Source organism: Ochotona princeps, chromosome 1 (genome assembly GCF_030435755.1).
Source record: "Ochotona princeps isolate mOchPri1 chromosome 1, mOchPri1.hap1, whole genome shotgun sequence".
NCBI lineage: Eukaryota > Metazoa > Chordata > Mammalia > Lagomorpha > Ochotonidae > Ochotona > Ochotona princeps.
The window spans coordinates 82,559,014-82,584,165 of record NC_080832.1 but is presented as its reverse complement, the minus strand read 5'-3'; the positions used below and the strand labels follow the sequence as shown (position 1 = coordinate 82,584,165).

Here is a 25,152-nt window from a genome sequence, read left to right as displayed (position 1 = left end):
CCCGCCTCCCCCTCCTCCTCTACCTCTTCTTCTCCCTCCTCTTCTCCTTCTTCTTCCTCCCCTCCTCCGCCTCTTCCTCCTCCTTCCCCCTCTTCCTCCTCCCTCCCCCTCTTCCTTCTCCTCCTCTTCCTGTTCCTCTTTCTCCTCCTTTTTTTTCTTCTTGCTCCTCCTCTTCATCATCTTCTTTAAATCTCTAACCATCATCTGGCATCTCTCCTGCTCCTAGATAGCTTTCTCTATTAATTAGAAAATAAAGGCTACTTCTTTGGACTGCTCTATTGCTTCAATAGCTATAATACCCCCAAAGTATAAGATTATTCTTCAGTTACATTCCTAATCTGGGGTACAGGGCACCGAGGGAGGCTAGCAATGAAGGGATACACAGAAAACCTGGTAAACTGTGTTTCTTTTAGTGTCAAAGCCTGTATGGAAATGAGGCTTGTTTGTCTTGATAGCTAATGACTCTTTGGCAAGTAGCTTAGATGGGGAGATTCAGTGTATATAAACTGTTGGTGAAATATTACTCTTGCATTCTAAATGGTGCAATTTCCAAAACAGGTATCTCAAGAAATGCAAGCTCCAATGTATTTTTCAAACAGCATGATTATATCATTGAGTTTTTTGATTATGCTACTGTCTTGAAGCCATCTCTCAACTTCACAGCCACTGTAAGTTAGTGTGTTTATTACCTGTCCATTGAAGTAAGTTCAATGTCTTGAAACAGAATGGGAAATGCTACTTTCAATGGTTTTCTAAAAATTGAAGCAAAAAAAAAAAAAATACTTTTTTAGGGCCATCAGACTTGTAAAAATTTCAAATGATCTTTCTCTAACTTTTCTAAAAAAGTAGTTTTTGTCATTAACAATTTTTTCTTTAGATTTCTATTTATCTGAAAGAGTGACAGAGATATAGAGAAAGAGACAGACATAGCAAAGAAGAGAGGGAGAGATTTTCCATCTGTTGAAATACTTCCTAAATGATTGCATCTGAGTTGGACTCAAGCCAGGGACCAGGAATTTAATCTGAATCTCCATGGGGTTTCAGGATCCACGTATTTGGGGCATCATCTGTGACTTTCCCAAGCTTGTTAGCAGGGAGCTCTATCCAATTGGAGCAACTGAGACTAGAACACGTGTTCCAGTATAGGATGTTGATATTGCAAGTGATGACTTGCTGTACGTAACAGGCCCCAACAAAATATTTTTCTGGAAATTGGGTTTTTAAAATTTTTCTTAAATTACTTTTTATTCATATGTGTGAATGGCATGCAAAACTTGCTATTGTGAGCATGAAAGCAGCCACTGACAATATCTAAACAACTTAGGATGTCTGTGTTCTGTTAAGATACTGGATTTGCCTACCTGATTGCTGTCGTTCACTGACCTCTGATACAAAGATAGGAGAGGTCGCTTCTTGTTAAATGACAAGTTTTAGGTAGTCCCTAACAATTTAGACAGTTTTAAGAGGAAGTAAAACAGCACAAGGCTAAGAATGGTCACTCTAGATGAGTGATCCAGTGGGAGCTGGCTTGGGGGACGTTTTCCCTGGGATAGAGGAAGGGTACTAAGGGATGCTTTACAGAAGAAGAGGCTGTGAGCCATCTGTTCCAGATTAGTAAGCCTTGAAATATTTGGTTGTGGGGTGGGTGGTGTGGAGCAAGGTGAGCCGAGGCAAAAAGAGAAAACTCTGGTTGACAGATTCTGGGCGTTTTCCAGTGACAGGGCTGGGTGTGGTAAAACAGGAGAAGCTTGGGGAACTGTTGAGGATCCTATGTCACTTGTGCGTTAAAGCTGATGCTCGGGGCAGCAAGGAGCCTGGGAGCTTTAATGTGGGAGGCACATGACAAAGCAGTGGTGGAGAGGGACTGCCGAGGGCTGTGTTGTACAGAAGGTAGCAGCCTCCCAGGCGCGAGGGAACAAGGGGCCTGGTTGTGCGCCTGGAAAGGCTGGGAGACAGCAGTGTAGGATTTGGCAGGGGAGAGGAAGGGAGAACGCAGAGGTATTGAATCTGACAGAGTCACTGTACTAGTAAAAATAGGACATGGAGGTGGTTGCCCTGGGTTAGAAGTGCTGAAATAGAGGGGATGAGGTGACTGACTAGAAATTTGCTGCAAGGAATTAAGGACATTGAGCTGAAGCTCTGGAGAAAATGAAGATGGACATTTTGGGTTTGGATATGCTCGCAAGATAAGCTAAGTCATAGGAATAGTGACACTTAGAGGCAGAGGGGGAAAAAATCCGATGGTTGATAATTGGTTTGGATGAATTTCTGCATGTAGGGAGATAAAAGGGAAACCCAACAGGACAGAGAAAGACAAGTACGAGTTAAGGGGGTGATGGTGGTGCCACGAAGGCAAGGAAGTCATACCACGAAGAAGGCAGTGACCAGTGATGTTGGATGCCACTCAGGGAGAAGCCATTAAATCTGAAAAGAGTAGCACCAGTCATCAATGAGAGCTCAGTTTCACAGGTGTACTCCATCATCGACACTGGGTTCAATTAAGTCTTTTTTTTTTTAAGATTTATTTATTTTTATTGGAAAGTCAGATATACAGAGAGGAGGAGACACAGAGAGGAAGTTCTTCTGTCCATTGGTTCACTCTCCAGGCAGCCTATGTGGTCGGAGTTGCACTGATCTGAAGCCAGGAGCCAGGAGCTTTTTCCAGGTCTCCCAAGTGGGTGCAGGGTCCCAAGGCCTTGGGTTGTCCTCGGCTGCTTTCCCAGGCCACAAGCAGGGAGCTGGATGGGAGGTGGGGCTGCCGGGATAGAAACCAGTGCCCATATGGGATTCAGGCACCCAAGGCTAGGAAACTGGCTGCCAGGCTACTGCGCTGGCCCTCAATTGAATCTTTAAACTTTGGGTTTCTTGTTGGCCATGTTTAAGATGTGTCGCTTTGACAGGTGAAGGTTGCGCGTTCTGATGGCCATCAACTCACTCTGGAAGAGAGAAGAAATGACGTCATCATTGCGGTGCTGCAGAGAAACAGTACCAACCTCTGGCCCAGGTGGAGCAGCAGAAATGCGGAAATGACAGCGGACCAGAACATCAGTTACACCATCCCCCCAAACGGAACCTTTAAGATTGAATTCCCAATCCTGAACGAGTCTGTTGAGCTACAGTTGAAGGTGCTGTCTGCTTGCTATCATTGTGCTACTGTAACTTGTAATTGTGTGATGGGCACTTAGCCTACTAGGCTCAGTGGGCCTCGGAAGTGGACATGTTGCCATTCACAACAAAAGGAGACCGTACAAATGTGTTTAAAACAGTTTTAAAACAAATGTGTCTTAAAAACAGTGACTGAAGGTTTGGCTGAATGTTCTCTTGTAAGTTCTCTTGGAAGAGCATAGTAGAACTCAGCAGTGTGAGGCTGGAATGGAGAAGCCACAATCGCCCCAGTCTAGGCTGATTTTCTAATCACCTGAAAGCTTCTTTTCACAGGAGCTGAAATGAATCGTGTTTCACATGTACTTGCGTTTGTTGAGCTTCCTTTCCCAGGTGGCTTGTTTGAGCCAGTTCTGTCTTCTGGTTATTCAGCCCTGTCCAGGCTGGGTGTTCCACACATATGCCTTTTTGAGTTTTATTCTGAACATCAGTGTGTGGAGCTGGGTGGAATGATCTCTTGAACTATGTGTTTTGGACAAAAGGAGAGATCCTTTTTCATTTCATTCTGTCTTCCTGCAGTGTTTCCTGGTAAAATATCTTTGTTCTGAAATAAGCTAGGACCATGCTTTTTTATCTTATATTATGGTGGTTAAGAACCTATTCTATGTTTTGAAAGTATCTGTTTCTTTATGATTTAAGATATGAAATGATGAAAACACAGTTTCTGGTGAATGTATTTTCTTTTTTTCTGCATTGAAAAAAGTAAAAGTGAATCTGGCTTTAGGTAATTGTTCAGCAGGTAGCATCTTCAAGTATCACTCAAGAAAAAACAGCTTTCTTTTCTTTTGTTACAGGCCTATTTTCTTGGTAGTGTAAGTAGCATGGAAGTTCATGGCATGTTTACGTCTCCTAGTAAGACATATATTCAGCTAAAAACAAGAGATGAAAATGTCAAGGTAATGTTTACAACCTACTTGGTAATAACAATACAATTGGATTCTCTTGGCATTGGTATGTTCATACTAACAGAGATTTGTTTTTCTAGGTGGGGTCACCTTTTGAGTTGGTGGTTGCTAGCAACAAGCCACTGAAGGAGTTAAGCTATATGGTAATCTCTTATAGAATCTACATTTATAATTTACTGTAGATTTAGCTTGAATAGTGTCTACTTTATATTTATATTAGACTTCCTAATTTTTATTTTTCATGATAAGGTTCCTTAGGCACAGGGATTCCTCATTTCACCTTCAAATTCCACCCCCACTGTTTTCCCCATGTTATTACAGTAGTATAGTCCTTCAGCAACAGTCGCAAGTCCAACATTCTGCTGTTTAACTCTGTCATGGCATTGTAGGTATAGACAGTGGTAGTCTAGTATCCTATTACCAAGATATACTTAACAGTTTCATTGTGAGTCCTCCTTTTATTTGGGAGGGAGATGTGTACTGCAGTGTATCTTCACTTCCTAATATGCTGGTCTCCATTATACAGTTTTTATACAGATTTCTCTTCCTTTGGATATATTCCCAGGAGTGGGATACCTGGGTCATATGATATGGTAGATCTTTTAAATTCAGCCTCACACCTTCTTAACCTATCTTTAAGGAAAGTCAGCAATCCATGTCTCCTGTATAGGTGTCAGCAACCTAATTGCTTGGGCTGTCACCACTGCTTCCTTGGGTCTGCATTAGTAGGAACCTGGTTTTAGAAGCTATAGGTGGGTCTCAAACCTGGGATGCCTCATACAGGATACAGATCAAATAGCTGCTCCAACTGTCCTAACCTGTCTTTAATATATGACTATGAAATTGTCTTTTTCTTCATCATCTCTATTTACCTTTCTAAGTTAAAGTGGATTTTCAAAAATTAGGCAAACAGCTTTAATTTATTATGGAAAATTATAAAATATAAGAAAATAAAGGTTATTATATATGGATTTATAATGCAACTTTTCCAATGTTGCCCTATGTTTCCTCTAATGGAAAATTGATTCTTTTATAAAAAGATTCTTTTTAAGAAAGATTTATTTGTTTTATTGGGATGTCGGACATACAGAGAGGAGGAAACACAGAGAAGGAGAACTTCCATCTGCTGATTCACTCGCAAAGTGGCTGCAATGGCTGGAGCTGAGTTGATTCAAAGCCAGGAGCCAGGAGCTTCTTAGTCTCCCACACTGGGTGCAGAGTCCCAAGGCCTTGGGTTGTCCTTGACTGCTTTCTCAGGCCACAAGTATAGAGCTGGATGGGAAATGGAGCAGCCGGGACACAAACTGATGCCCATATGGGATTCAGGAACGTGCAAAGCGAGGACTTTAGTCACTGTGCTACCACACTGGGCCCAAGATTTATTTTTTATTGGAAAGGCAGATAGAAAGAGAAGGAGAGAAAGATCTTCCATCTGCTGGTTCACTTCCCAAGTGGCTGCGATGGCCAGATGGCTGGAGCTGAGCTGATCAGAAGCCAGGATCTAGGAGCTTCTTTTAGGTCTCCCACATGGTACAAAATCCCAAGGCTTTGGGCCATCCTCCACTGCTTTTCCAGGCCACAAATAGGGAACTGGGTGGAAAGTGGAGCAGCCAGGAGATTAATGTGCAAGAAGAGGATTTAGCCATTGAGTCATTGTACTGGGCTTGAAAACAGATTCTTTAAAAAAAAAAGATATTTTTGATTGTGAGGCTACTGTTGTTCCAATCAATAATGTTTTAATCTTACCATTTCCTATTCCCAGCTTGTATTCTATGTTTGTCTGGGGCTTTGAAGCTGATTTAATTGAAAAGTTTTTTGTGTGCTTTAAATTTTGGTAAATGTTGGTTTAATTGAGAACCTAATACTTTATCCAAAAATAAAATAAAATAAAAATTAAACTAGTCTTCTATTTTCAGGTAGTATCCAGGGGACAGTTGGTGGCTGTAGGAAAACAAGATTCAACAACTTTCTCTTTAATACCAGAAAGTTCTTGGGCTCCAAAAGCTTGCATTATTGTGTATTATATAAACGATGATGGTGAAATTATAAATGATGCTCTCAAAATCCCTGTTCAGCTTGTTTTTAAAAATGAGGTAAGATTTAAGGTGATGGCATTTAAAAGAAAATATTCCTATTTGTGAAGTCTGAGAAATGTAGCATTTTTTAAGGAAATGTCAGTAAGCCCAGTTGGATATAAGTTTGCATCACTCACTTTTAGAACTGTCATTGGACCTCTTCATTTTCAGTTTCCACAAGTATGTTTTTGCATGTGAAATTATTTGGCCCTATGGATTCTATTTATAAGGTATGGTTTTGGACTGTAAGACTTCAGTGCAAACCATGAAGTCTGGGTTTTCAAATCATTGGCTCAGGATCACCCTGGTATGGAATTCTAGGGCTGATATAGGATGTGTGGTGTTGATAGTGGCATAGAGGAAATAAAGGGTGTGGGAGGGAGGGAGGCTGTCTGAGTGACACGTGGAAGCAGAGCTGAGCTTTATTCTAACTATTTCATCAGCTGGAAACTAACCCAAGACAAGCTTCCAGTGAGTGTGATTGTCTTTTGTGTGAGGAGTCTGTCCACCAATTCTAACAGTGCTCTGTGTAACCTCACACAAGCAGCTTTTATGGGAAATCTCCTGGTAATCTGACTATGAGAAGAAATCTGATAGATTTATTTTACATGTAATCAATCAAGCCTATATTCTTGCTAAAAACTGTTGCCTTCTTGGGTCATGTTAAGTAAAATGATCAGTTTTGAATTCTTGATTTGTGGAGCCCATTTTTCCTCTTATCTCTTTTTCCAAAACTTGTTATAATTTTGAGAAATAACAGTCATCTGTGCTTTCTTTCGTTGAGAACTATTAGCGCTAACTTTGTCAAAATGTAATACAAACTTGTATTTTTTGTCTTATTAAGAGTTTTTGAAGATATAATACCGTATTTTCTTAGTTTCAGAGAGCAATCTTTACTTTTAGTTTTTCTAACAATTACCCAACAAACGTGAATTTTAAAGTGGAGTCATGGAGCCATGTATCTGTGAAAGGGACTCAGGTCTGAAGTGAGTGTGAAAAATCACTTTAGACTGTGGAATGTTATTAAAATTGGAATATTAATGGCATACTTATAAGAAATTTCTTAGATTTAAGGGAGTTTTCCTAAGATTTGTGGAAAATTCATATTAAAAACCATGCATGTATTTCATTTTTTGTACTGGATTAAATTTAGCAATAAAAAATAATTTGTTTGAGACATATACATGCACACATTACAAAGAGTGAGCAAGTAAGCCCAGCTTCTGGGTCCTTCCCCAAACACCAACCAACAAGAATGGTGGAAAGGCCCCAAGCAGAGAGCTCAGAATTCAGTACAGGTTTGCCACGTGGGTGGCAGGAACCCACATATTTGAGCTCTCTATATTTCTTTTTTTTAAAGATTTATTTATTTTTTATTACAAAGTCAGATATACAGAGAGGAGGAGAGATAGAGAGATATACAGAGAGGAGGAGAGATAGAGAGATATACAGAGAGGAGGAGAGACAGAGAGGAAGATCTTCCTTCCGATGATTCACTCCCCAAGTGAGCCGCAACAGCTGGTGCTGTGCCGACCCAATGCCGGGAAGCAGGAACTTCTTCCGGGTCTCCCACGCGGGTGCAGGGTCCCAAAGCGTTGGTTCGTCCTCGACTGCTTTCCCAGGCCACATGCAGGGAGCTGGATGGGAATTGGAGCTGCCAGGATTAGAACCGGTGCCCATATGGGATCCTGGCATGTTCAAGGCGAGGACTTTAGCTGCTAGGCCACGCCGCTGGGCCCAGAGCTCTCCGTATTTCTAGCATAGAGTTTGCATTAGGAAGTAAATGGAGTGAGGCGTCAGAGTAGGGTATTGAACACGGACTGAATGTATGTAGGCCAGACGTAACATACAGGCTCACTGGTAAGCCAAACATCTGTGTGCAACTTTCTCTTTGAATTAAAAATACCCTTGTAAGAGAAAGGAGGTTTCAATTCTGTTTGCGAAAGTATACTAATCTCAAATATTTACATGCAAATAATCACCACATTTAAAATGAAATTATATAGAAATAGAAGGTATTTAAGCAAGAGAAATTAGTAAAACTGTTGATGCTCAGTAATGCATATAGAAAAAATGAATGAGAAGTAGAAGAGACAAGAGAAGTACGTTTAGAATTCATCCACCTAGAGTTACAGATCGGAGCCATGTGATGTCTGAGGGACACGGTATAGAGCAAGAAGTACAAGGTGCAAGGCTGTCCTGGGCATTCTGTGCCCCCATCCATCTCTGCTTCACATTTAGGATGTAGAAATAGGAAGTGAACTGGATTCAGTGGCTTGAGAGGCAAAGGGCACTCGATAAGTTAAACTGGCAAGGAAGACTTTGAGATTATGTAATAAGTGACAGGTTGAACTCAACCCCACTGACTCAAAAGGCAGTTTTTAGGCCATAGGTTGAGTTAATACAAAATTACTGGAGGGCCTGGCGGAAGGGCTGTTTAGGTGTTCAGGAAGCGCATCATGATCTTCGTGTGTGCCAGTTGGTATTGAAGTGATCCATTGGCATGCTATCTCCCTTGGTGATTGCCCATCAGAAGGAGGGCTCCCCGGTCCCTGCACTCAAGAGACTGAGGATTTACACCCCAAATGGGGCAGAGAGAGAATTTACAGTGTCACATTTGCTAAGGAAAGGGAGGTCAGGGACTATGGTCAGAAATAAACCTGTCTAGAAAAAGTTGAATCAGGCCAAGGAGAATCTTAGGGTCATCTTGGCCAGGCAATGCTGTCATTGGTGCGGTGGAGTGCTAAGGCGGAGATACAGAAATGAGAATTCCCAGCAGGAAGGGGCTTCCTGACAAAGCCTGTGGTTCAGCTGCGCTGAGATGCCTGAGCTGACCTGTGAGAGAGACCCTGCTGTGAAGAACCTGATGGCACAGTAGGTGCTGGCTGCAGTGGAGACACAGGGCATTTTGGCCAGTTTGCTGTATAGCTAGGAGAGCCCTCCACTTGCTGGACCAGCTGGTCCTCTGAGTGTCCTTAAGTCTGGCTCCTGCGGTTTATTTCTTCTGTAAGTTGCTTCCTCATGGTGACTGGCCTTCCCTAGGTGTGATAGACACTGCTGTTCAGTACTGGCTGGGGGCTGACAGGCAGGAGATGGAGAAAAGGAAGAGGACAGGAAGAGATGGGAAGGATGTTTGGAGGTTATACCGCTGTGAGAAATCTTCACTTGCAAACACTGCAGGAGTAAAGTTTTTTAAATTCTCTAGAGAAGAGTTAAGTATGCAGAGCTAAGGCAGATGAGAATCTTAGGTTTCGAGTCATTGATTTGCTACTGGTAAGATGTGTAAGCAATGCTTTAAAAAAGTGAAATCCTTTCTTCTTCCTTTGTTAGATTGAGCTGTTTTGGAGTAAAGCTACTGCTGTACCATCTGAGAAAGTCTCTCTAGGGGTCTCGGTGACGCAGCCTAACTCGATAATTGGCATTGCAGCTGTTGACAAAAGTGTGAATCTGCTGAAAGCCTCCAATGATATTTCAATGGAAAATGTGAGTTTAGTTTTTTTAATTATGAAAACATATGTTAAAAGTTAGAAAAAGAACACAGTTTATTGTATTATCTCACAAATTAAGAGATTTTACAATTTTCTTTACATGTATGAGTTAATCATTTAAAGCTTCCTCTTCCAGTGCTTATGTTGGACAGTTTTTGCAATTGAATGTTTGCTGTCTTATGTGAGAAATATCTTCTAAATTAGGAGTAAATGATGAAGAGCTGTTGTACAGTGTGGCAAATGAAATCACTAAACATATTCTATACTTGAACATCTCTGAAAATAATTTTAAATGTTATTACCCCCCAAATTTTTAGTTTTCTGTTTTATTGTTATTTAAAGATTTATTTTTATCTGAAAGGCTGACTTTCACAGAGCGAGAAGGAGAGGGAGAGAGATCTTCCATTCCCTGAATCACTCTCTAAATGGCTTCAATGGCCAGAGTTGAGTCAACCTGAAGCCATTTGCCAGGAGCTTCTTCTAGCTTTCCTACATGGGCGTGGGGTCCAAACAACTTGAGTTATCCATCACTGCTTTTCCAGGTCACAAGCAGGGAGCTGGATTGGAAGTGGAGCAATCAGAACACAAACCAGTACTCAAATGGAATGCCAATTTTAGCAGGCTATAGATTAGTTTGCCATGCCACCAAGCCTACCCTTATCCCTCAGAATTATATGGTGCAATAAATATGTAGTCAGGTTGATTCAGTTATTACACAATACATACATTTATCGAGACATCCCACTATATGCATAAATATACACAATAATAAAAAGTTGTGCCATCTAATTTCCCTTCATTTTCCTACAGTTTATTTTAGGACAATAGAGAAAGTATTGGGGAATTGACTTGCACAATTCTAGATTACATGATCTAAGAGAGCTTTAGGTAGTTTTGAAATGCTTTCTGCTTTGGTTAGCTGTCATAGTTATAAATAATTACAGTTCCCACTGAATTAGGAATTTATAGAATGCTGAGAGAGTGAAAGCACAGAAGTCTGTGGAAAATGTACAAGCCAACAAGTGTGCAGATATCTGGCATCACATGAACTAATCCCATATTAGTCATTTCAGTTTTTAGATATTCCTTTAAAATTATTTGATACGCAGAAAGGCATACACTGGGGGTGGGGCGTGGAAAGAGACTATCAGAGACAGACAGTTTAAGTTTAAACTAAACTTGCAATTTTGATTGAATCATGAATGAGCTATATATATATTTATTACTAATTCAGTTTGTGTCCTTTTCAAATTCTATTAGCATGAAAGCTTTGTTTTCTTTCAGTGATTTTAAGAAATGTTACAGGAAAAGTAGATTATGCATCCACTCTTTTTTGTCTCCTCTTTAGGTGGTCCAGGAGTTGGAGCTGTATAATACAGGTTATTATTTAGGCATGTTCAAGAATTCCTTTGCAATCTTTCAGGTATGTTTAGTTTGCTATATAACTGGAAAAGAAATGTATATATTTTACTATAGAAAGTGCTTCCAGAATTAGTAATCATTATGAACTATTACCCTTTTATTACATGTTCCTTGGAATTGTCATTAAGCAAATAATTTCTTTCCTTTACATTGCTTTGTTTGGCTTGAAATGTCTTCGTGTGTGTGTGTATGTGTGTGTGTGTACACATGCATACGTGTGTGATATATTAAAGAGAAGGGGAGACAGGGAAAGAAAGTCTAATATATTTGTATGTAACTAAGCTCTTAAAAATGAGCAGTATTAAGTGGGAGAGAATTCTGTAATAATTTAGAGCATTTAAACTTTTATTTTAAAACAAACATTATTCTTTCTAGGAGTGTGGCCTTTGGGTATTGACAGATGCAAACCTTACGAAGGATTACATTGATGGTGTTTGTAAGTAAAACCTGGCTTGTAAATGATTTGTCTTTCACCGAAGGTATTTATAATATTTACATAGCATGGATGCTTTGTGATCGAACACAGATAGTGTGATTCTCATTTTCTATTCTCTATCCTAAATTATTTGGAGTTTTTACTAAGCCATGACATAGAATGTTCATCTGGGCTCCAGGCTAGATTATTTAAATGAACGATTTCCATTATTCTCTGTAGTTTTTTTGTCATTACTTTATAGTTATTTATTTATTTATGTAATTATTTTATAATACAGTTCCTTAGGCCCTGGGATTTCCCATCTCCTGTCCTCCAGTCCTACCTACCTCCCTTACTGATTCCTCCTATATTATTACAATACTATACTTCATAAATAGTCCTAAGTCCTTTATTCTACTATTTAAATGTGCCTGACATTATAGGTATGCACAATGGCAGAAAGCCCAGCATCCTATTGCCAAGATATAGTTAACAGTTTCATTGGGAGTCCATCTTTGATTTGGAAGTAGAGATGCATATTGCATTGTATCTTCACATCTGCGTATGATAGTCTCTATTTCACAGTTATTTTAAATCACCCCCCCTTAAATGAAAAGCCATAAAACAAAATCAACAGGAAGAAAGATAGAAAATTTACAACATGAAGTTAAATAACATGCTACTGAGTGACCAATATGTTGCTAAAGAAACGAAAATAAAAAACTTTCTTGAAGAGAATGATGCTACTGAATGACATTTGTGTCACTGAGAAATTAATAAGAAAAATGAATTTCTTGGAGAAATGAAAATGAAAACAAAAATATTAAAACCCATGAGATGTAGCAAAAACAGTGTTGAACATTTATAACATCAGGTGCTTACAAAAATTGAAATATCTCAAATAAATGATCTACTAATCTACTAACTTGAAAAGATGAACAGAAAGCAAGAAATGACAAAAATCGCAGCAAAAATAAATGGAATTAAAACTGAAAAACTATAAATTGCAACAAGAAAAAGCCATTTTTAAAGATGAGCAAAACAAACTTATATAGAGAGTAGCAAAGAAAACCAAGAGAGAAAAACTAAGTAAAATTAGAGATGAAAAAGAAAACATCACAAGAAACTAGTAAGGTGATCTTTTGCTGAATGGATCCTTGGATCATTATGTGGTGTCCTTCTTCATCTCTTAATATTTTTCGTGTCAAAGTCTATATTATCTGATATAAGAATGACTTCACCAGCTCGTTTTTCTTTTCCATTAGCCTGAAATATCTTTTACCATCCTTTCACCTTCAATTTCTGCATCTTTGTTGGTGAGAATATGTCTTTTGTAGGCAGTAGATAGACGCTTGATTGAGTGTAAGCCATTTGCCTTCAGGGTTAATATAGGTAGGCAGTGATTTGGTCCGATCATTTTAGCAATGTGTTGTTCATTATTTGGTTTAGTCTTCTTTTGTTGTTTTATTAAGGGATGTTCACGCTTGCCTTGTTTCGGTAGGTGCTATTTCTTTTCTCTGTCAATAGAACATCTTTAAGTTTGATTTGTAGGGCAGGTCTGGAAAAGGCAAATTCTTTGAACTTATCTTAACTGTGGAAGAATTTTCAAAGACAAAGGAAAGCTTTGCTGGGTAAGTTATTCTGGCCTGAAAGTTGTTTCCTTTTAGAATCTAGAATATATCACTCCATTCTCTTCTTGCCTGTAGAGTTTCATGAGAGGTCAGCTGTGAGTCTGATTGCCATTCCTCTATGTGTTAATTGATTTTTTTCACATTCATATTTTAGGATCTTTTCCCTGTGTTCAAATGAAGAGAGCATGATTATCATGAGTTGGTGAAGATTGCTTTTGGTCAACCCCAATGGGACTTCTGTATCCCTCCTATATTTTGTTTCCCAATTTTTTTGTCCATATTAAGGAAATTTCCCTTTATTATTTCATTAAATACATTTTTAACCCCAATTTCTCTTTCAGTGCCTTGTGGAACTCACATAACTCATATTTGGCTTTTTAATAGTGTCCCTTAATTATTGAATGCTTTTCTTAGCTTGACTCAGTTATTCTTCCAACATTTTTATTTTTCCCCATTGTTGAAGGAAATGTCTTCCAATTCTGAGGTTCTTTCTTCTGCCTTGCTCATTCTGTTATTAAGCTTTCCACTGCGTTTTTATTTGCTCCATATGTTCTTCATTTCTAATAATTGGGCTTAGTTTTGTTTCAGTGTTGCTGTTTCCTGTGTGACGTATTTATTAAATTCCTTGAACTCTTGTATGTGCATCTCATTATTGTTAAGCTTTATAATAAGTTTTAAAAATTCTTTATTCCCCATTTCCTCGATGTTTTCCTCTATTAACTGAAGTTTACAATGGCTTTTGCTTCTTTGTGAGGGAGACATCAGTAATATTCATTGTGCTTCTGTCTCTTCTTTTGCTCTTGGTCATTGCTGTTCTGGTTAGCAGATTTCTTTCCTTAGGGTGGGTTTTTAAGCTGTGTTGCCAACTGGTCTGTCAGTTGATTTTACTGATTTGCATTCAGTACCCAGTTCTTTGTTTGCAGTCACTTGTGCCACGTCCTCCAGTGAGTTTCAGTCCCAGACTCTTGTGCTAGGCTTTCATCATGGTTTCCATAGCCCCAGCCAGGGGGCTCATCACTTTTCACCCCCTGTGATCCTTTATTGTTGCTGCACTGTTGTCTGCACAGCCTTCCTCTCATTACTGGTTCAAGCAGCGCTAAGCGTTATGGAGACGCCAGCTGTCCTGAATCACAGGGTTGTCAGTGGTGCTGGTTTTGCTGGAACCTGCTGGCTGTTGGGTCTGAGGGCAACCCAGACCTATTTTGGGTGAAACCCATAGGAAGACAAGTCAGTACTGTTTTCCCTGTGAGACCAGTGCAATGCATTGATCCCGAAGTGAGGTCTTTCCTGCCTTGTGCCTGTGCAGCTTGCTGTTGTTCCTTTAGCTCCACAGCCTTTTCCTCACCCAGTGGCACCATCTTGTTTCTTCTCTCCATGGTTTTTTTTTTTTTTTTTTGAAAGTCAGATATACAGAGAGGAGGAGAGACAGAGAAAAAGATCTGCCCATTGATTCACTCCTCAAGTGGCTGCAATGGCTGGAGCTGAGCCAAACTGAAGCCAGGAGCCAGGAGTTTCTTTTAGGTCTCCTACATGGGTGCAGGGTCCCAAGGCTTTGGGATAGCTCTGACTGCTTTCCCAGGCCACAAGCAGGGAGCTGGATGGGAAGAGTGGCTGCGGAAATATGAACTGGCATCCATATGGGATCCCGGTGCATTCAAGGCGAGTACTTTAGCCGTTAGGCTATAGCACCGGGCCCTCTGTCGTTTTTTCTAAGGTGGTTTTATTTTTGGTCATATTTGAAATGTTTCCAATTGATATTGGGCACTGTGTTATTATTTGGGAATTAGTTAAAAAAGAGCAACATGTTTTGCTCCTATAAACTTTTTCTAAAACACAAATGATCTCACCATTCTGCATAGAATTCAACACAAATTTGATGTTTGTTCTTGCTTGAGTTTTATCAGAATTCATGTTACTCTGGTAGGGGCTTTTTTTTTTTAAAAGATTTATTCATTTTATTACAGCCAGATATACACAGAGAAGGAGAGACAGAGAGGAAGATCTTCCGTCCGATGATCCACTCCCCAAGTGAGCCGCAACGGGCCGATGCACGCCGATCCAATGCAGGGAACCTGGAACCTCTTCCGGGTCTCCCACGCGGGTGCAGTGTCCCAATGCATTGGGCCATCCTCGACTGCTTTCCCAGGCCACAAGCAGGGAGCTGGATGGGAAGTGGAGCTGCTGGGATTAGAACCGGTGCCCATATGGGATCCAGGGCTTTCAAGGTGAGGACTTTAGCCACTAGGCCACGCCGCTGGGCCCTGGTAGGGGCTTTTTTAAAAAAATTCAAACTGATGTCTTATCCCTCTTAGTGCCTCAAATTGTATCCTGGGTTTTGTGTCCTTGAGATCATTCTCCAAAAAGTTTGTGCATGTATCTTTTTTTTGGACACACGTGTAAGCTTTCTTACAGCACAAAGCACTGCTGGTCCCTAATCCAGGTCTCCCTCTTTAATCAGCCGCATCTGTGTGTGCACAGAGGTTTACCAGTTGCTCTCGGCATTCTCTGTTTACACAGCTTTTCCACATCTCTCCATTATCTTTGTCAATAGGTGTTTTTTTCTAGTCATATCCATTCAGTATGTGGATTCCATGTAAAATATACTATTTTCTGTATGTTAAATAGATCCATTCCATGATTCTGTGTTCCCCTACTTTTCTGTTTGTCTCTTTCCTTCAGTGACTGTGAGTGGAGCTCACTGACGTCTTTGTACTCGTGGTACTTACTACAGTGTCATTTTCTTCACATTACAATATGAAATAATTTTGGATTTAGAGAAAATGTGAAAAATGGAAATATATGATCCAACATCTGTGTGACAACATAACTTTAAAAAACCATGATGTTCAATAAACTAGTGATTGAAACATGTTAAACTTGTTATGGGTGGTATATAAATGATAATCAGTACTAGGTGGATAAAAGGAAGATAGGATGAAACTGGCAGTGTGTTGCAGTGGGTTAAGCTGCCACTTATAGTGCTGGCATTCCATTTGCATCCCAGCTGCTCCACTTCCCATTCAGCTCCCCGTTATGTGCTTGGCAGAGTAGTGGAAGATGGCTCCAGTACTTGGGACTCTGTTCAAATGGGAGACCTGGCTTCTAGTTTAGGCATGGCCCAGCTTTGGCTGTTGTGGCCATTTGGGGTGTGAACGAGCAGGTGAAATATTTCTCTCTCTTTGTCTCTGCTTTTCCCTCTCTGTATTTCTGCCATTCAAACAAATACATCTTAAAAAAAGAGAGAAACATTATAAATGGTTTTAGGGATGTCACTTAACTTTAGAAATACAAATATAAAAAAATTTAGACAACTTACCCATAAGTAGTTTTTCTGGGCATTTAAAAAATGTGTTTATTTGCTTTAGTTCTGACCCTGCTGTCATTGCCCAAGTAACCTTGGGTCAGCATCTGACTTCTTTTAGGTTTCTCATCTGTAAAATGAGAGATAGGGCAAGACTAAATCCAAAGCATGCATCAAGTTTACAATTCATTCTGTCTAGTAACTGTTTGCCTGCTCATGGTCAACATTTATTTTTAGATGACAGTTTGGAGTATTCTGAGGAGTTTTTGGAGGAAAATGATGAAAGCATGGTAAACCTTCATGGCTTCTCTTCAGTTGACAACCCACGTATCAGGAAGCACTTTCCAGAGACTTGGATTTGGCTAGACATCCTCATGGGGTAAAAATTTACCATATTTTGCCCATATATATTTTGATTAGTGTTTGTTTTCAATAAGTTTGACCCCCTTTCTGGTATTTATGTAAAATATAGTTTAATTAAGACTAAACATACAAAAATATTTTTACCTTTAGAATGATGCTATTGAATTTAAATATGGTAGTTAATCAAGCCACATGTCTTATTGGGAACATACCATCAATGAGAGGCTCACTTCAAATTAAGGGCAATTTTAACTTTCATGAAATGCATGGATCTCATTGGAGAAGAATTTTTGGGAGTGCATTGTGGATGTGGGTGGGGGAGGCTGCTGGTGTGAGACTCCCTCCTGGCAGGACTGCCAGCTGGGCCCTTCTTGGCATTCCCAGTGAACCACAGCTGGAGGGCCTGCATGTGTTGGAAGAAATCCAGCCTAACTGGCAAACCATGTTATACCTGATAGCCAAGCAGCAAATCAAATCTATGCAGTATTTTATAGTTAATCACTTAGAGATATTTGAAATAAGACAAGAATCGAAGGTAATTAAAAAAAAAAAACAACCCAAAACCACTTAGTCATATGACAGGGATACAGACAAAAGCTGCATATTCAGAGAAATAGAATTGTAGTTACAGTTGAACTTATGAATTTGTTCTCCATACAAAATTAGTAAAAAGTAAAGTTTATTCTGAAGATAGCCTGGACCTCTTAAGTATAAATATAGAAAAATTGTATTGGATTATCTAGTGATATATATTATTGTATCATATTGTGGTCTATTTCTTGAGAATTTGGGATCTATTGTTTTATGCCTAGATGTTTTAGATGGTTTTAAATTTAGATCTGTGATCAGGAAGATAAAAATTTTTCCAAAAGTAGTTAAACTATGTTGACTTACTTTTAAAATGTCTACTCTTGGTTTTGTAATTGTTATATTTATCTTCACTTCAGCTCCAAGACTACCCAAGCATTTGAAGTTACTGTACCTGATTCCATCACTTCTTGGGTTGCTAATGCCTTTGTCATCTCTGAGGACTTAGGGCTTGGACTAACAGCTGCTCCAGTGGAGGTAGTGTATTTAAGGACTGTTTGTCAGTGGTTATAGTGTATTAGGTTAAGAAAGTTTAAGCCACTTAGTAGACTTTAAAAAAATTATTGCTTATGATATTCATTACAGTTTGGTTGTTAACTTTGCTTTTGCTTTTCATGTGCTTCATATTTTAGAATGTAAACTGTGTTCAATATCCTAGGCCTATATTTAGATTTGGATAGAAACATTCATTACTGAGTGGATCTAACCACTTCTAAAGACAAGAACAGAAAGAATTTCCATGTGTCCCTCTTCAAGGAAGAGCGGAACTTCTAAAGATGTCCTCTAGCTGACATTCCTTCACATCTCTGGTCAAATTCCATCCTGTGTTTATTGTAGCAGTCACTGGCAAGAGGAATATAATGAACACTAGTGTCCTGGGAATAGGAACTCTCACCCACTTCAGCCAAAGCCCCCTTTTTATAGCAGATACTTTGTGTTTCCTTTCTATCAGCCCAAAATGAATTTTTCAAAAAATATAACTCACCTACACACATTTTAACTTTCCAAAAGGATCAGTGTGGTGCCCTGAGTGAAATACTATGGAGAAACAAAAGGAAAGTAATGCATAGTAAAATATACTTCAGTATGTAAGTGATCAGGCACAGCTGCGCCTGAAGGCAGAGTGGCACATTTAAATGCTCGCAGCACACAGACTCTCCCTGCGTGTAACAACAATGACAGAGTAACTCATGTGCTACTTCAGCGACTTCAAAACCTTTAGTGATGCTGCTTATGGTGATGTAACCTTCTGAAGTGGTGAATAGCTTTTGGTAAACGTTATAAACAGAAGTACAACATTCTCTCAGTTTATGTTATAGATGTATTCATGAAAGTACAGTGTGTATAGAAATATACTTTGGCAATGTATACATTGAACATCAGAAACTTTGTCTACCTAAACATCTGAAGAAATTGTGAGGAATTATTAGGTGCACGAGACAATTCTTTATTGTCTGAGACTGCCCTGAACATTACAGACCTTCACTAATAGCACTGTCTCCAGTGATTGTGATAATATGAGACACTTTCACAATGACCAGATCAACCTCTCAAGGCAATTACTGGTGCCAATGAGAGGTGAGAACATCAGTGAACACTAAGTAAGATTTGGCCTGAGAGGACGGGGAGGGACTCAGTGTATCTGCATAAGTTGGCCAACGATGTTGGAGTTGTGTCACCAAGGAGAAAGCACACATGTATGTGTTGAAGGGAGTAAGCAGAGCATCACTGGGCCTGCCATGGTTAGGTTTCCCCCACTGGAATAATACAGGGACTGTTTGGCTTGCCTAGTGGCTATATATTTTTTTAAGATTTATTTATTTTTATTGAAAAGACAGATCCACAGAGAGAAGGAGAGACAAAGAGATTCACTCCCTAAATGGCTGCAACAGCAGGAGCTGAGCTGATCCAGACTAGGAACCAGGAGCCACCTCCCAGCCCCCCACGTGGGTGCAGGGTCCCACGGCTTTGGGCTGGCCCTGACTGCCTTCCCAGGCCACAAGCAGGGAGCTGGATGGGAAGTGGGGCAGCTAAAGTATGTACTGGTACCCATATGGGATCCCGGTGCATGCAAGGCGAGGACTTTAGCCACTAGGCCACCACACCAGGCCCACTCAGTGGCTTTTAAAACTGATAGATTTGGTCAGTGACAGCAGAAAAAGATTTTGCTTTGGCATCAGACAGGGAGGGATCTAGTTCTGGCTTTTCTGCTTGCTAGCTACATGATCTTATACTAGTTATGGAAGCTTCTGAACTTGTTTTTCTTTTCTGTAAAACAAGAATGTAGCATTTTTGTAGGATAGTGATGATTATGTGAAATAATTTATGACATGCCTCACTTCTAGTTGGCAATTAGTAAGATACGTTGATGATTGCTTTAATAATATAAATTAAATAATGTTCCTGGCATTTACTGGGATTAGATGCTTTTGCATTCTATTGCTAGTAAGCAGACATTTCTAGGTAAAGCTTCAAGTGTTACAGGTTTTGTAAGGGTTACTTTAACTGGGTAAAATGTGAATATTTTTGACTTGAATAACAAGATGTACTCATTATGTTATTTGCAGCTGCAAGCCTTCCAACCATTTTTCATTTATTTGAATCTTCCCTACTCTGTTATCAGAGGTGAAGAATTTGCTTTGGAAGTAATCCTATTCAATTACTTACAGGATGCCACTGAGGTAATATTTTCAGGGTCTTGTTCATCATTTTTGCTTCATGGTAAAATGAAAAGTCATACAGGATTTGGCTTGGACATTTGGACATCTGGCTTTTCTATGCATTGGTTTCTGGGGAATTGAAAGCAGATCATCCTGGTCAGGGAATTCTTCTGCTTATTAAGGTCCAGACACTCTGTGATTCACTCTCTGCACAGTAGTTCCTTCATTTCCTGCTGTCTCTGCAGCATTCCTTTCTCCTGCTGCTGTGCATTTCCTGCTAGTCTAGATTGTGTTACTGCTTTTCATTGCTGTTACCAAGTCCACTGCAGCTGGCTTGAAGGATCCCCACATGACCTGCCTTGGGCCCAGGGTGCCTTTCTGGAGGACACTGATCCATTTTGTTGTATTTGCAGTCTCTGTTTGGAGGCAGTGCATTGTATTCCCAAGGATTTATTTCCTGACTCATGGGCCTGGTGTTTCCTTAGCCAGTCAGTTCCCTGGAAGGGGAGCATTAGGTCTGTTGTTTATGCTGTACTGTCAGTTGTGCTGATCCTGCCCATGCTTCACAGTGAGTAGTGATATGGAATTAACCTTATTGCACAGAATGCTATAACTTCTTTAAGCACTGTATCTACATATTGCTTTTATTTTCCAATTTTGCTTCTTAATTTATTCAATCCGATACAATGTCATGTGCAAAATATCTGGAGTCAGAAGTGTCTCTTTCAGTGTCTAGTGCACCAGTTCCCAGTAAATACAATTTAATGGAGAATACGATTAATAAAATGTAAATTAAGACAAATACTGTCTGGGTGAGATTGGCAGCCCTGTTGGAGTTTACCATCAAGATCTGCTTCAGGCTTGACTTGCACTTTCCTTGCAATCATTCCAGCAGGGATCCTTACGTGTATTTACCTCACTGTTTCTAATAGTACCAGTGTCTCTAAGGGTGACAAAGCTAAATAAAGGCTGGTAGTGATAACAGCAAATGGAGCAGCTTTTCTGTGCAGTCTTAGCACTCACTGGCTTTGTGTAATAAGTTTTATATTAGTGGGAGGACTGGAAATGAAGCTAAAGGTGTCCTTCCTCCAGATATCTGGGGGTAGAGAAGCAAAGTCTTGAAAAGCAATGCAGTTTTTTCTGACAGCCTTCATCTTCTGGGTTGAATATTTGTCTAATAATCTCCAATCTTGAACCTCACAGATTAATACTATTTAAAGTGGCGATAAAATCTCTACTGAAGAGCACTTATTTTATACAAAACTTTCCATATTTCTTTTTCTTCCAGGTTAAGATAACCATCGAGAAAAGTGACAAATTCGATATTTTAATGACTTCCAATGAAATGAATGCCACAGGATACCAACAGACCATTCTGGTCTCCAGTGAGGATGGGGCGACTATTCTTTTCCCTATCAGAGCAACACATCTGGGAGAAATTCCTATTACAGTAACAGCTTTTGCAGCCAATGCTTCTGATGCCATCACTCAGAAGGTTTTTGTAAAGGTAAATAGTCTTAAATAAGCAAAACGGAAAATATACCTCGGATAGAAACAGAAGATGTTTTTTTCCCTGGTAAGATTTGTTGGCCATCAGACTAGGCTGTCTACCTTCTTGGAAGTGCTTGATGATTTTGACATCTGTATGTTTTACATGTAAATCTACATACATATATAATATATAAATACACACTGACTTAGAAAGAATTGTTCATTTCTTCTTGAAATTTAATCATGAGTGTGACTACAAAGACTCTTTTATGATTTTTTTAAGATTTATTTTTATTTTCAAGGCAGATTTTCGAAGACAGAAGGAAAAATAGACAGAGAGGCCTTCTACCCACTAGTTTACTCCCAAGATGGTCTCAGTGGCTAGAGGTGGGTCCATCTGCAGCCAGGAGTGAAAGTGTTCTTTCAGGTCTCCTGTGTGGTTAGGGGCCAAAGGACTTGACTATCTTCTGCTGCTTTACCAGGCACATTAGCAGGGAGCTGTATCAAAAGTGCAGCAGCTGGGACTCTAATAGGTGCCCATTTGGGATGCTGGCAACCATAGGTGGAAGCTTAACTTACTATGCATGGGACAGGCCCTGAAAGACTCATTTTTAAGATTAAGGTCCCCACCCCCTTTTGGTTTGAACTTTATTTGACAAAGCAGCATCACTTAAGCTGTGCAGCACCTGCAAGGCAGCTTATACAATGTGTTATATTCATATACGTTGTCAGCAGCCAATTAGAAACAGAGAAGCTAATACTACACTACAAGTTTCTTCTCATGTTTAAAGAGAAGAAGAAAGAATTATGTCAGTTATGTACAATCTGGACAGCTGTTGTTTATAGGACCTCATCAGCTGTTTATAGGACCTCATCAGCCATCTTAATTTTCGATATTTACAAATGCCTAGCTGTAAAAAGATAACAAAGCAACACCTTGTACCTTTAACAGGCTCTTCTATGACATTCCATCAAAATCTTAAAGAAAGCTCAACTTTTTTCTTAAAATTCATTGATTTTATAATTTTATGATACAGTTCTATAGGCTTTGGAATTTTCCTTCCTCACTCCGTAAGTTCCCACCCCCACACCAATTTCACCTATATCATTATAATAGTATAATCTTTCATAAAAGTCATAAGTCCATCATTCTGCTATTTAAGTGTTTCCTGACATTGTAGGTAGAGTCCCACATCCTATTGTCAACACATAGTTAATTGTTACTAGTTTCATTGGGAGTCCATCTGGAAGTAGAGATGCATACTGCATTGTATCTTCACATCTGAGTATGATTGTCTCTGTTACACAGTTGCTATACATCCCCTAAAATGAAAAATCATAAAACAAATAAAGAGGAAGAAAAAATAGAAAATTTACAAAGACATAAAGTTAAATAACATGCTACTGAATAACCAGTGTGTCACTGATGAAATTTTCTTTACCATTTCTTTAAATTTTTTAAAGATTTATTTATTGCGTTTGAAAGGCAGAGTTTTGTTGAAAAGTAGAGTTGGGATGTCTTGGAGTGGAGAGCTTCCGTTTTCTGGTTCACTCAGTGCTGGATCAGGACAAAGCCTCGAACTCCATCTTGGTCTCCCACGTGGACGGCAAGGTCCAAGTACTCGGGTCGTGTTCTGCTGCTTTGTAAGGCACATACATTATCAAGGACTTGGATTGAAAGTGGAACAACCAGAATTCAAACTGAAGCCCAAATGGTATACTAGCTTCAAACACGGCAGCCTATCCCATTGTATCACAATGCCAGTGCTATCACCTGTTTTCTTAATTGAATCTTAACTTGTGAATGGTGATGGTACTCCATCACAAAGAAATCTCATAAATTAATATCAGAACAGAGCTGTGTCCAAGAAGAGGAAAATAAGCCTTGAAAATGTTTGCAAATTAAGTTCTCCATTTTGTAGAACTCTTAGGATTTGAAAGTAATTGTGAACATGTGGAAGGAATAATATCAGCATATCTACTTTGCATCATTCTTCTACCAAGTTGGCTATGTGCCTTCTTGAAGATTAGAAAGCCCTGCAAAATCATAGGCTTTCATGTTGAAAGCAGTAGTGTAGCCAAGCCAAAACAAGCCATGATGTCTCTGCTTTACATAAATCTGATCATGATAGACTGATCAAGCTGATGCTCTTACAGTATATTGCATTTGTGGAAGAAGAAAGAACAGAAAGTAGAGTTACTTTCACATGGAGAGTTGCTTTTAAAAATTCTGTTAAACTCATATATGATGCTCATCAGAGATTTCATTTTGATGCTGTTGTTTTGTATTTTGTCACATGCTTGAATAGTTGGCTCCCACTTGCAGGACACACTGGCAACTTCAGTTTTCTCCTAGGCTTTGAGTGGTCTGTACGTGCTTGGGGCACAGTAGGAGCTGCAGCTCTTACATGAATAGCTTCATAAGGAGTTTCTTTAATGTATCCATTCTTCCATTCCCCCATAGCCATTTACACTCATCCAAGACTGAGGCATTGAATTGTGTTTTCTGACATTACTTAGGGAATTGTCTACTAACTCTTTAATGTGATGAATTCTTTTGCTTTCCCATGACATCCAGCCACATATGCAAAACATTCAGTAAGGGTTTTACTTCCAGATCCTACATTAAAAGCTATAGCTCCTTCATGCAATTGATCAAACAGAAATTGTGGTGCATACACGTGTGTGTGGAGCACTGATTGCTGCTTGGAAATCTGTCGATTGTAGAAAACCCATATACGATTAACATTTTGCAAAGTGCAGGTGCTGTGTAACCAGCATCATCTCAAACCCTTTCTCTTCCTTATAAACCCGTTTTTGTGGGGATGGCAGATTATTTTCAAGTGGCTATTGCTGCTGAATTTCCAGGCCCTTGTTAAGCACAGCCAGAGCAGGTACAAAATCACCTTTCAGCATGGTGACCAGGTTCAGCAGCTTGCCCAAATGATACCAGTTGCCACGTGATTGCCACCCTGCTCACACACCTGCTGTAGCTGCCACTTCTGTTGTCATTGTCATCACTGTCACCAAACACATATGAAAGTGTACATATTTAGAAAATACGACATGATGTTTTAATAATGTGTTTATGTGTCCAATCAGGATGAACATACGTATTTCCTCAATGTTAGTATTTCTTTATGGTGAAAACATTGAGAAGCCTATGTTCTATTTTCCTTTACAATAGAAAGCCCTGCAAAATCATAAGCTTTACAATAGAGAAATGTATAGTACACTAACGTTATCTCTAGTCACTCTACGATCAAGAGAATCTCCAAACTAACTCCTATCTAGCTGCAACACGATGCCCTGATGGGCCTCTTTCGTTCACCCTCTTTCCTTTCCCTTCATAGGCTCTGGTAACCACCATTACACTTAACTTCTATGAGATCACCTTTTTCAGAATCCATGTATGATGGAGATCATGTGGTACTTGTTCTGCACTTGTGTTACTTTATCTATATATAATTTCTACATGTATGTTCACACGTGTATACATACATATTCATTCAAATCCAGCTGTGTTATTGTGATGGACAAGATTCCATCTATTTCATGGCTGAAGTATATTCATTATGCATGCAAACCACATTTCTTCATTCATCAGTGGATGAATGCTTAGGTTGTTTCATTTCTTGGCCATGGTGTATA

The 25,152-nt window shown here is 39.5% G+C and overlaps 1 protein-coding gene across 1 annotated transcript in view; it reads left to right on the top strand.

The window, feature by feature from the left end:
* Window positions 1-25,152, top strand: part of CD109 (CD109 molecule) — a 128,927-nt gene that overhangs the window by 69,888 nt on the left and 33,887 nt on the right. The window contains exons 10-21 of the mRNA XM_058661363.1: window positions 559-668; window positions 2,901-3,125; window positions 3,957-4,058; window positions 4,148-4,210; window positions 5,984-6,160; window positions 9,473-9,625; window positions 10,979-11,053; window positions 11,428-11,488; window positions 16,637-16,778; window positions 17,710-17,827; window positions 19,918-20,031; window positions 21,299-21,517. Coding sequence (XP_058517346.1) covers window positions 559-668; window positions 2,901-3,125; window positions 3,957-4,058; window positions 4,148-4,210; window positions 5,984-6,160; window positions 9,473-9,625; window positions 10,979-11,053; window positions 11,428-11,488; window positions 16,637-16,778; window positions 17,710-17,827; window positions 19,918-20,031; window positions 21,299-21,517 — 1,559 coding nt within the window. The remainder of the gene's footprint in view (window positions 1-558; window positions 669-2,900; window positions 3,126-3,956; window positions 4,059-4,147; window positions 4,211-5,983; window positions 6,161-9,472; window positions 9,626-10,978; window positions 11,054-11,427; window positions 11,489-16,636; window positions 16,779-17,709; window positions 17,828-19,917; window positions 20,032-21,298; window positions 21,518-25,152) is intronic.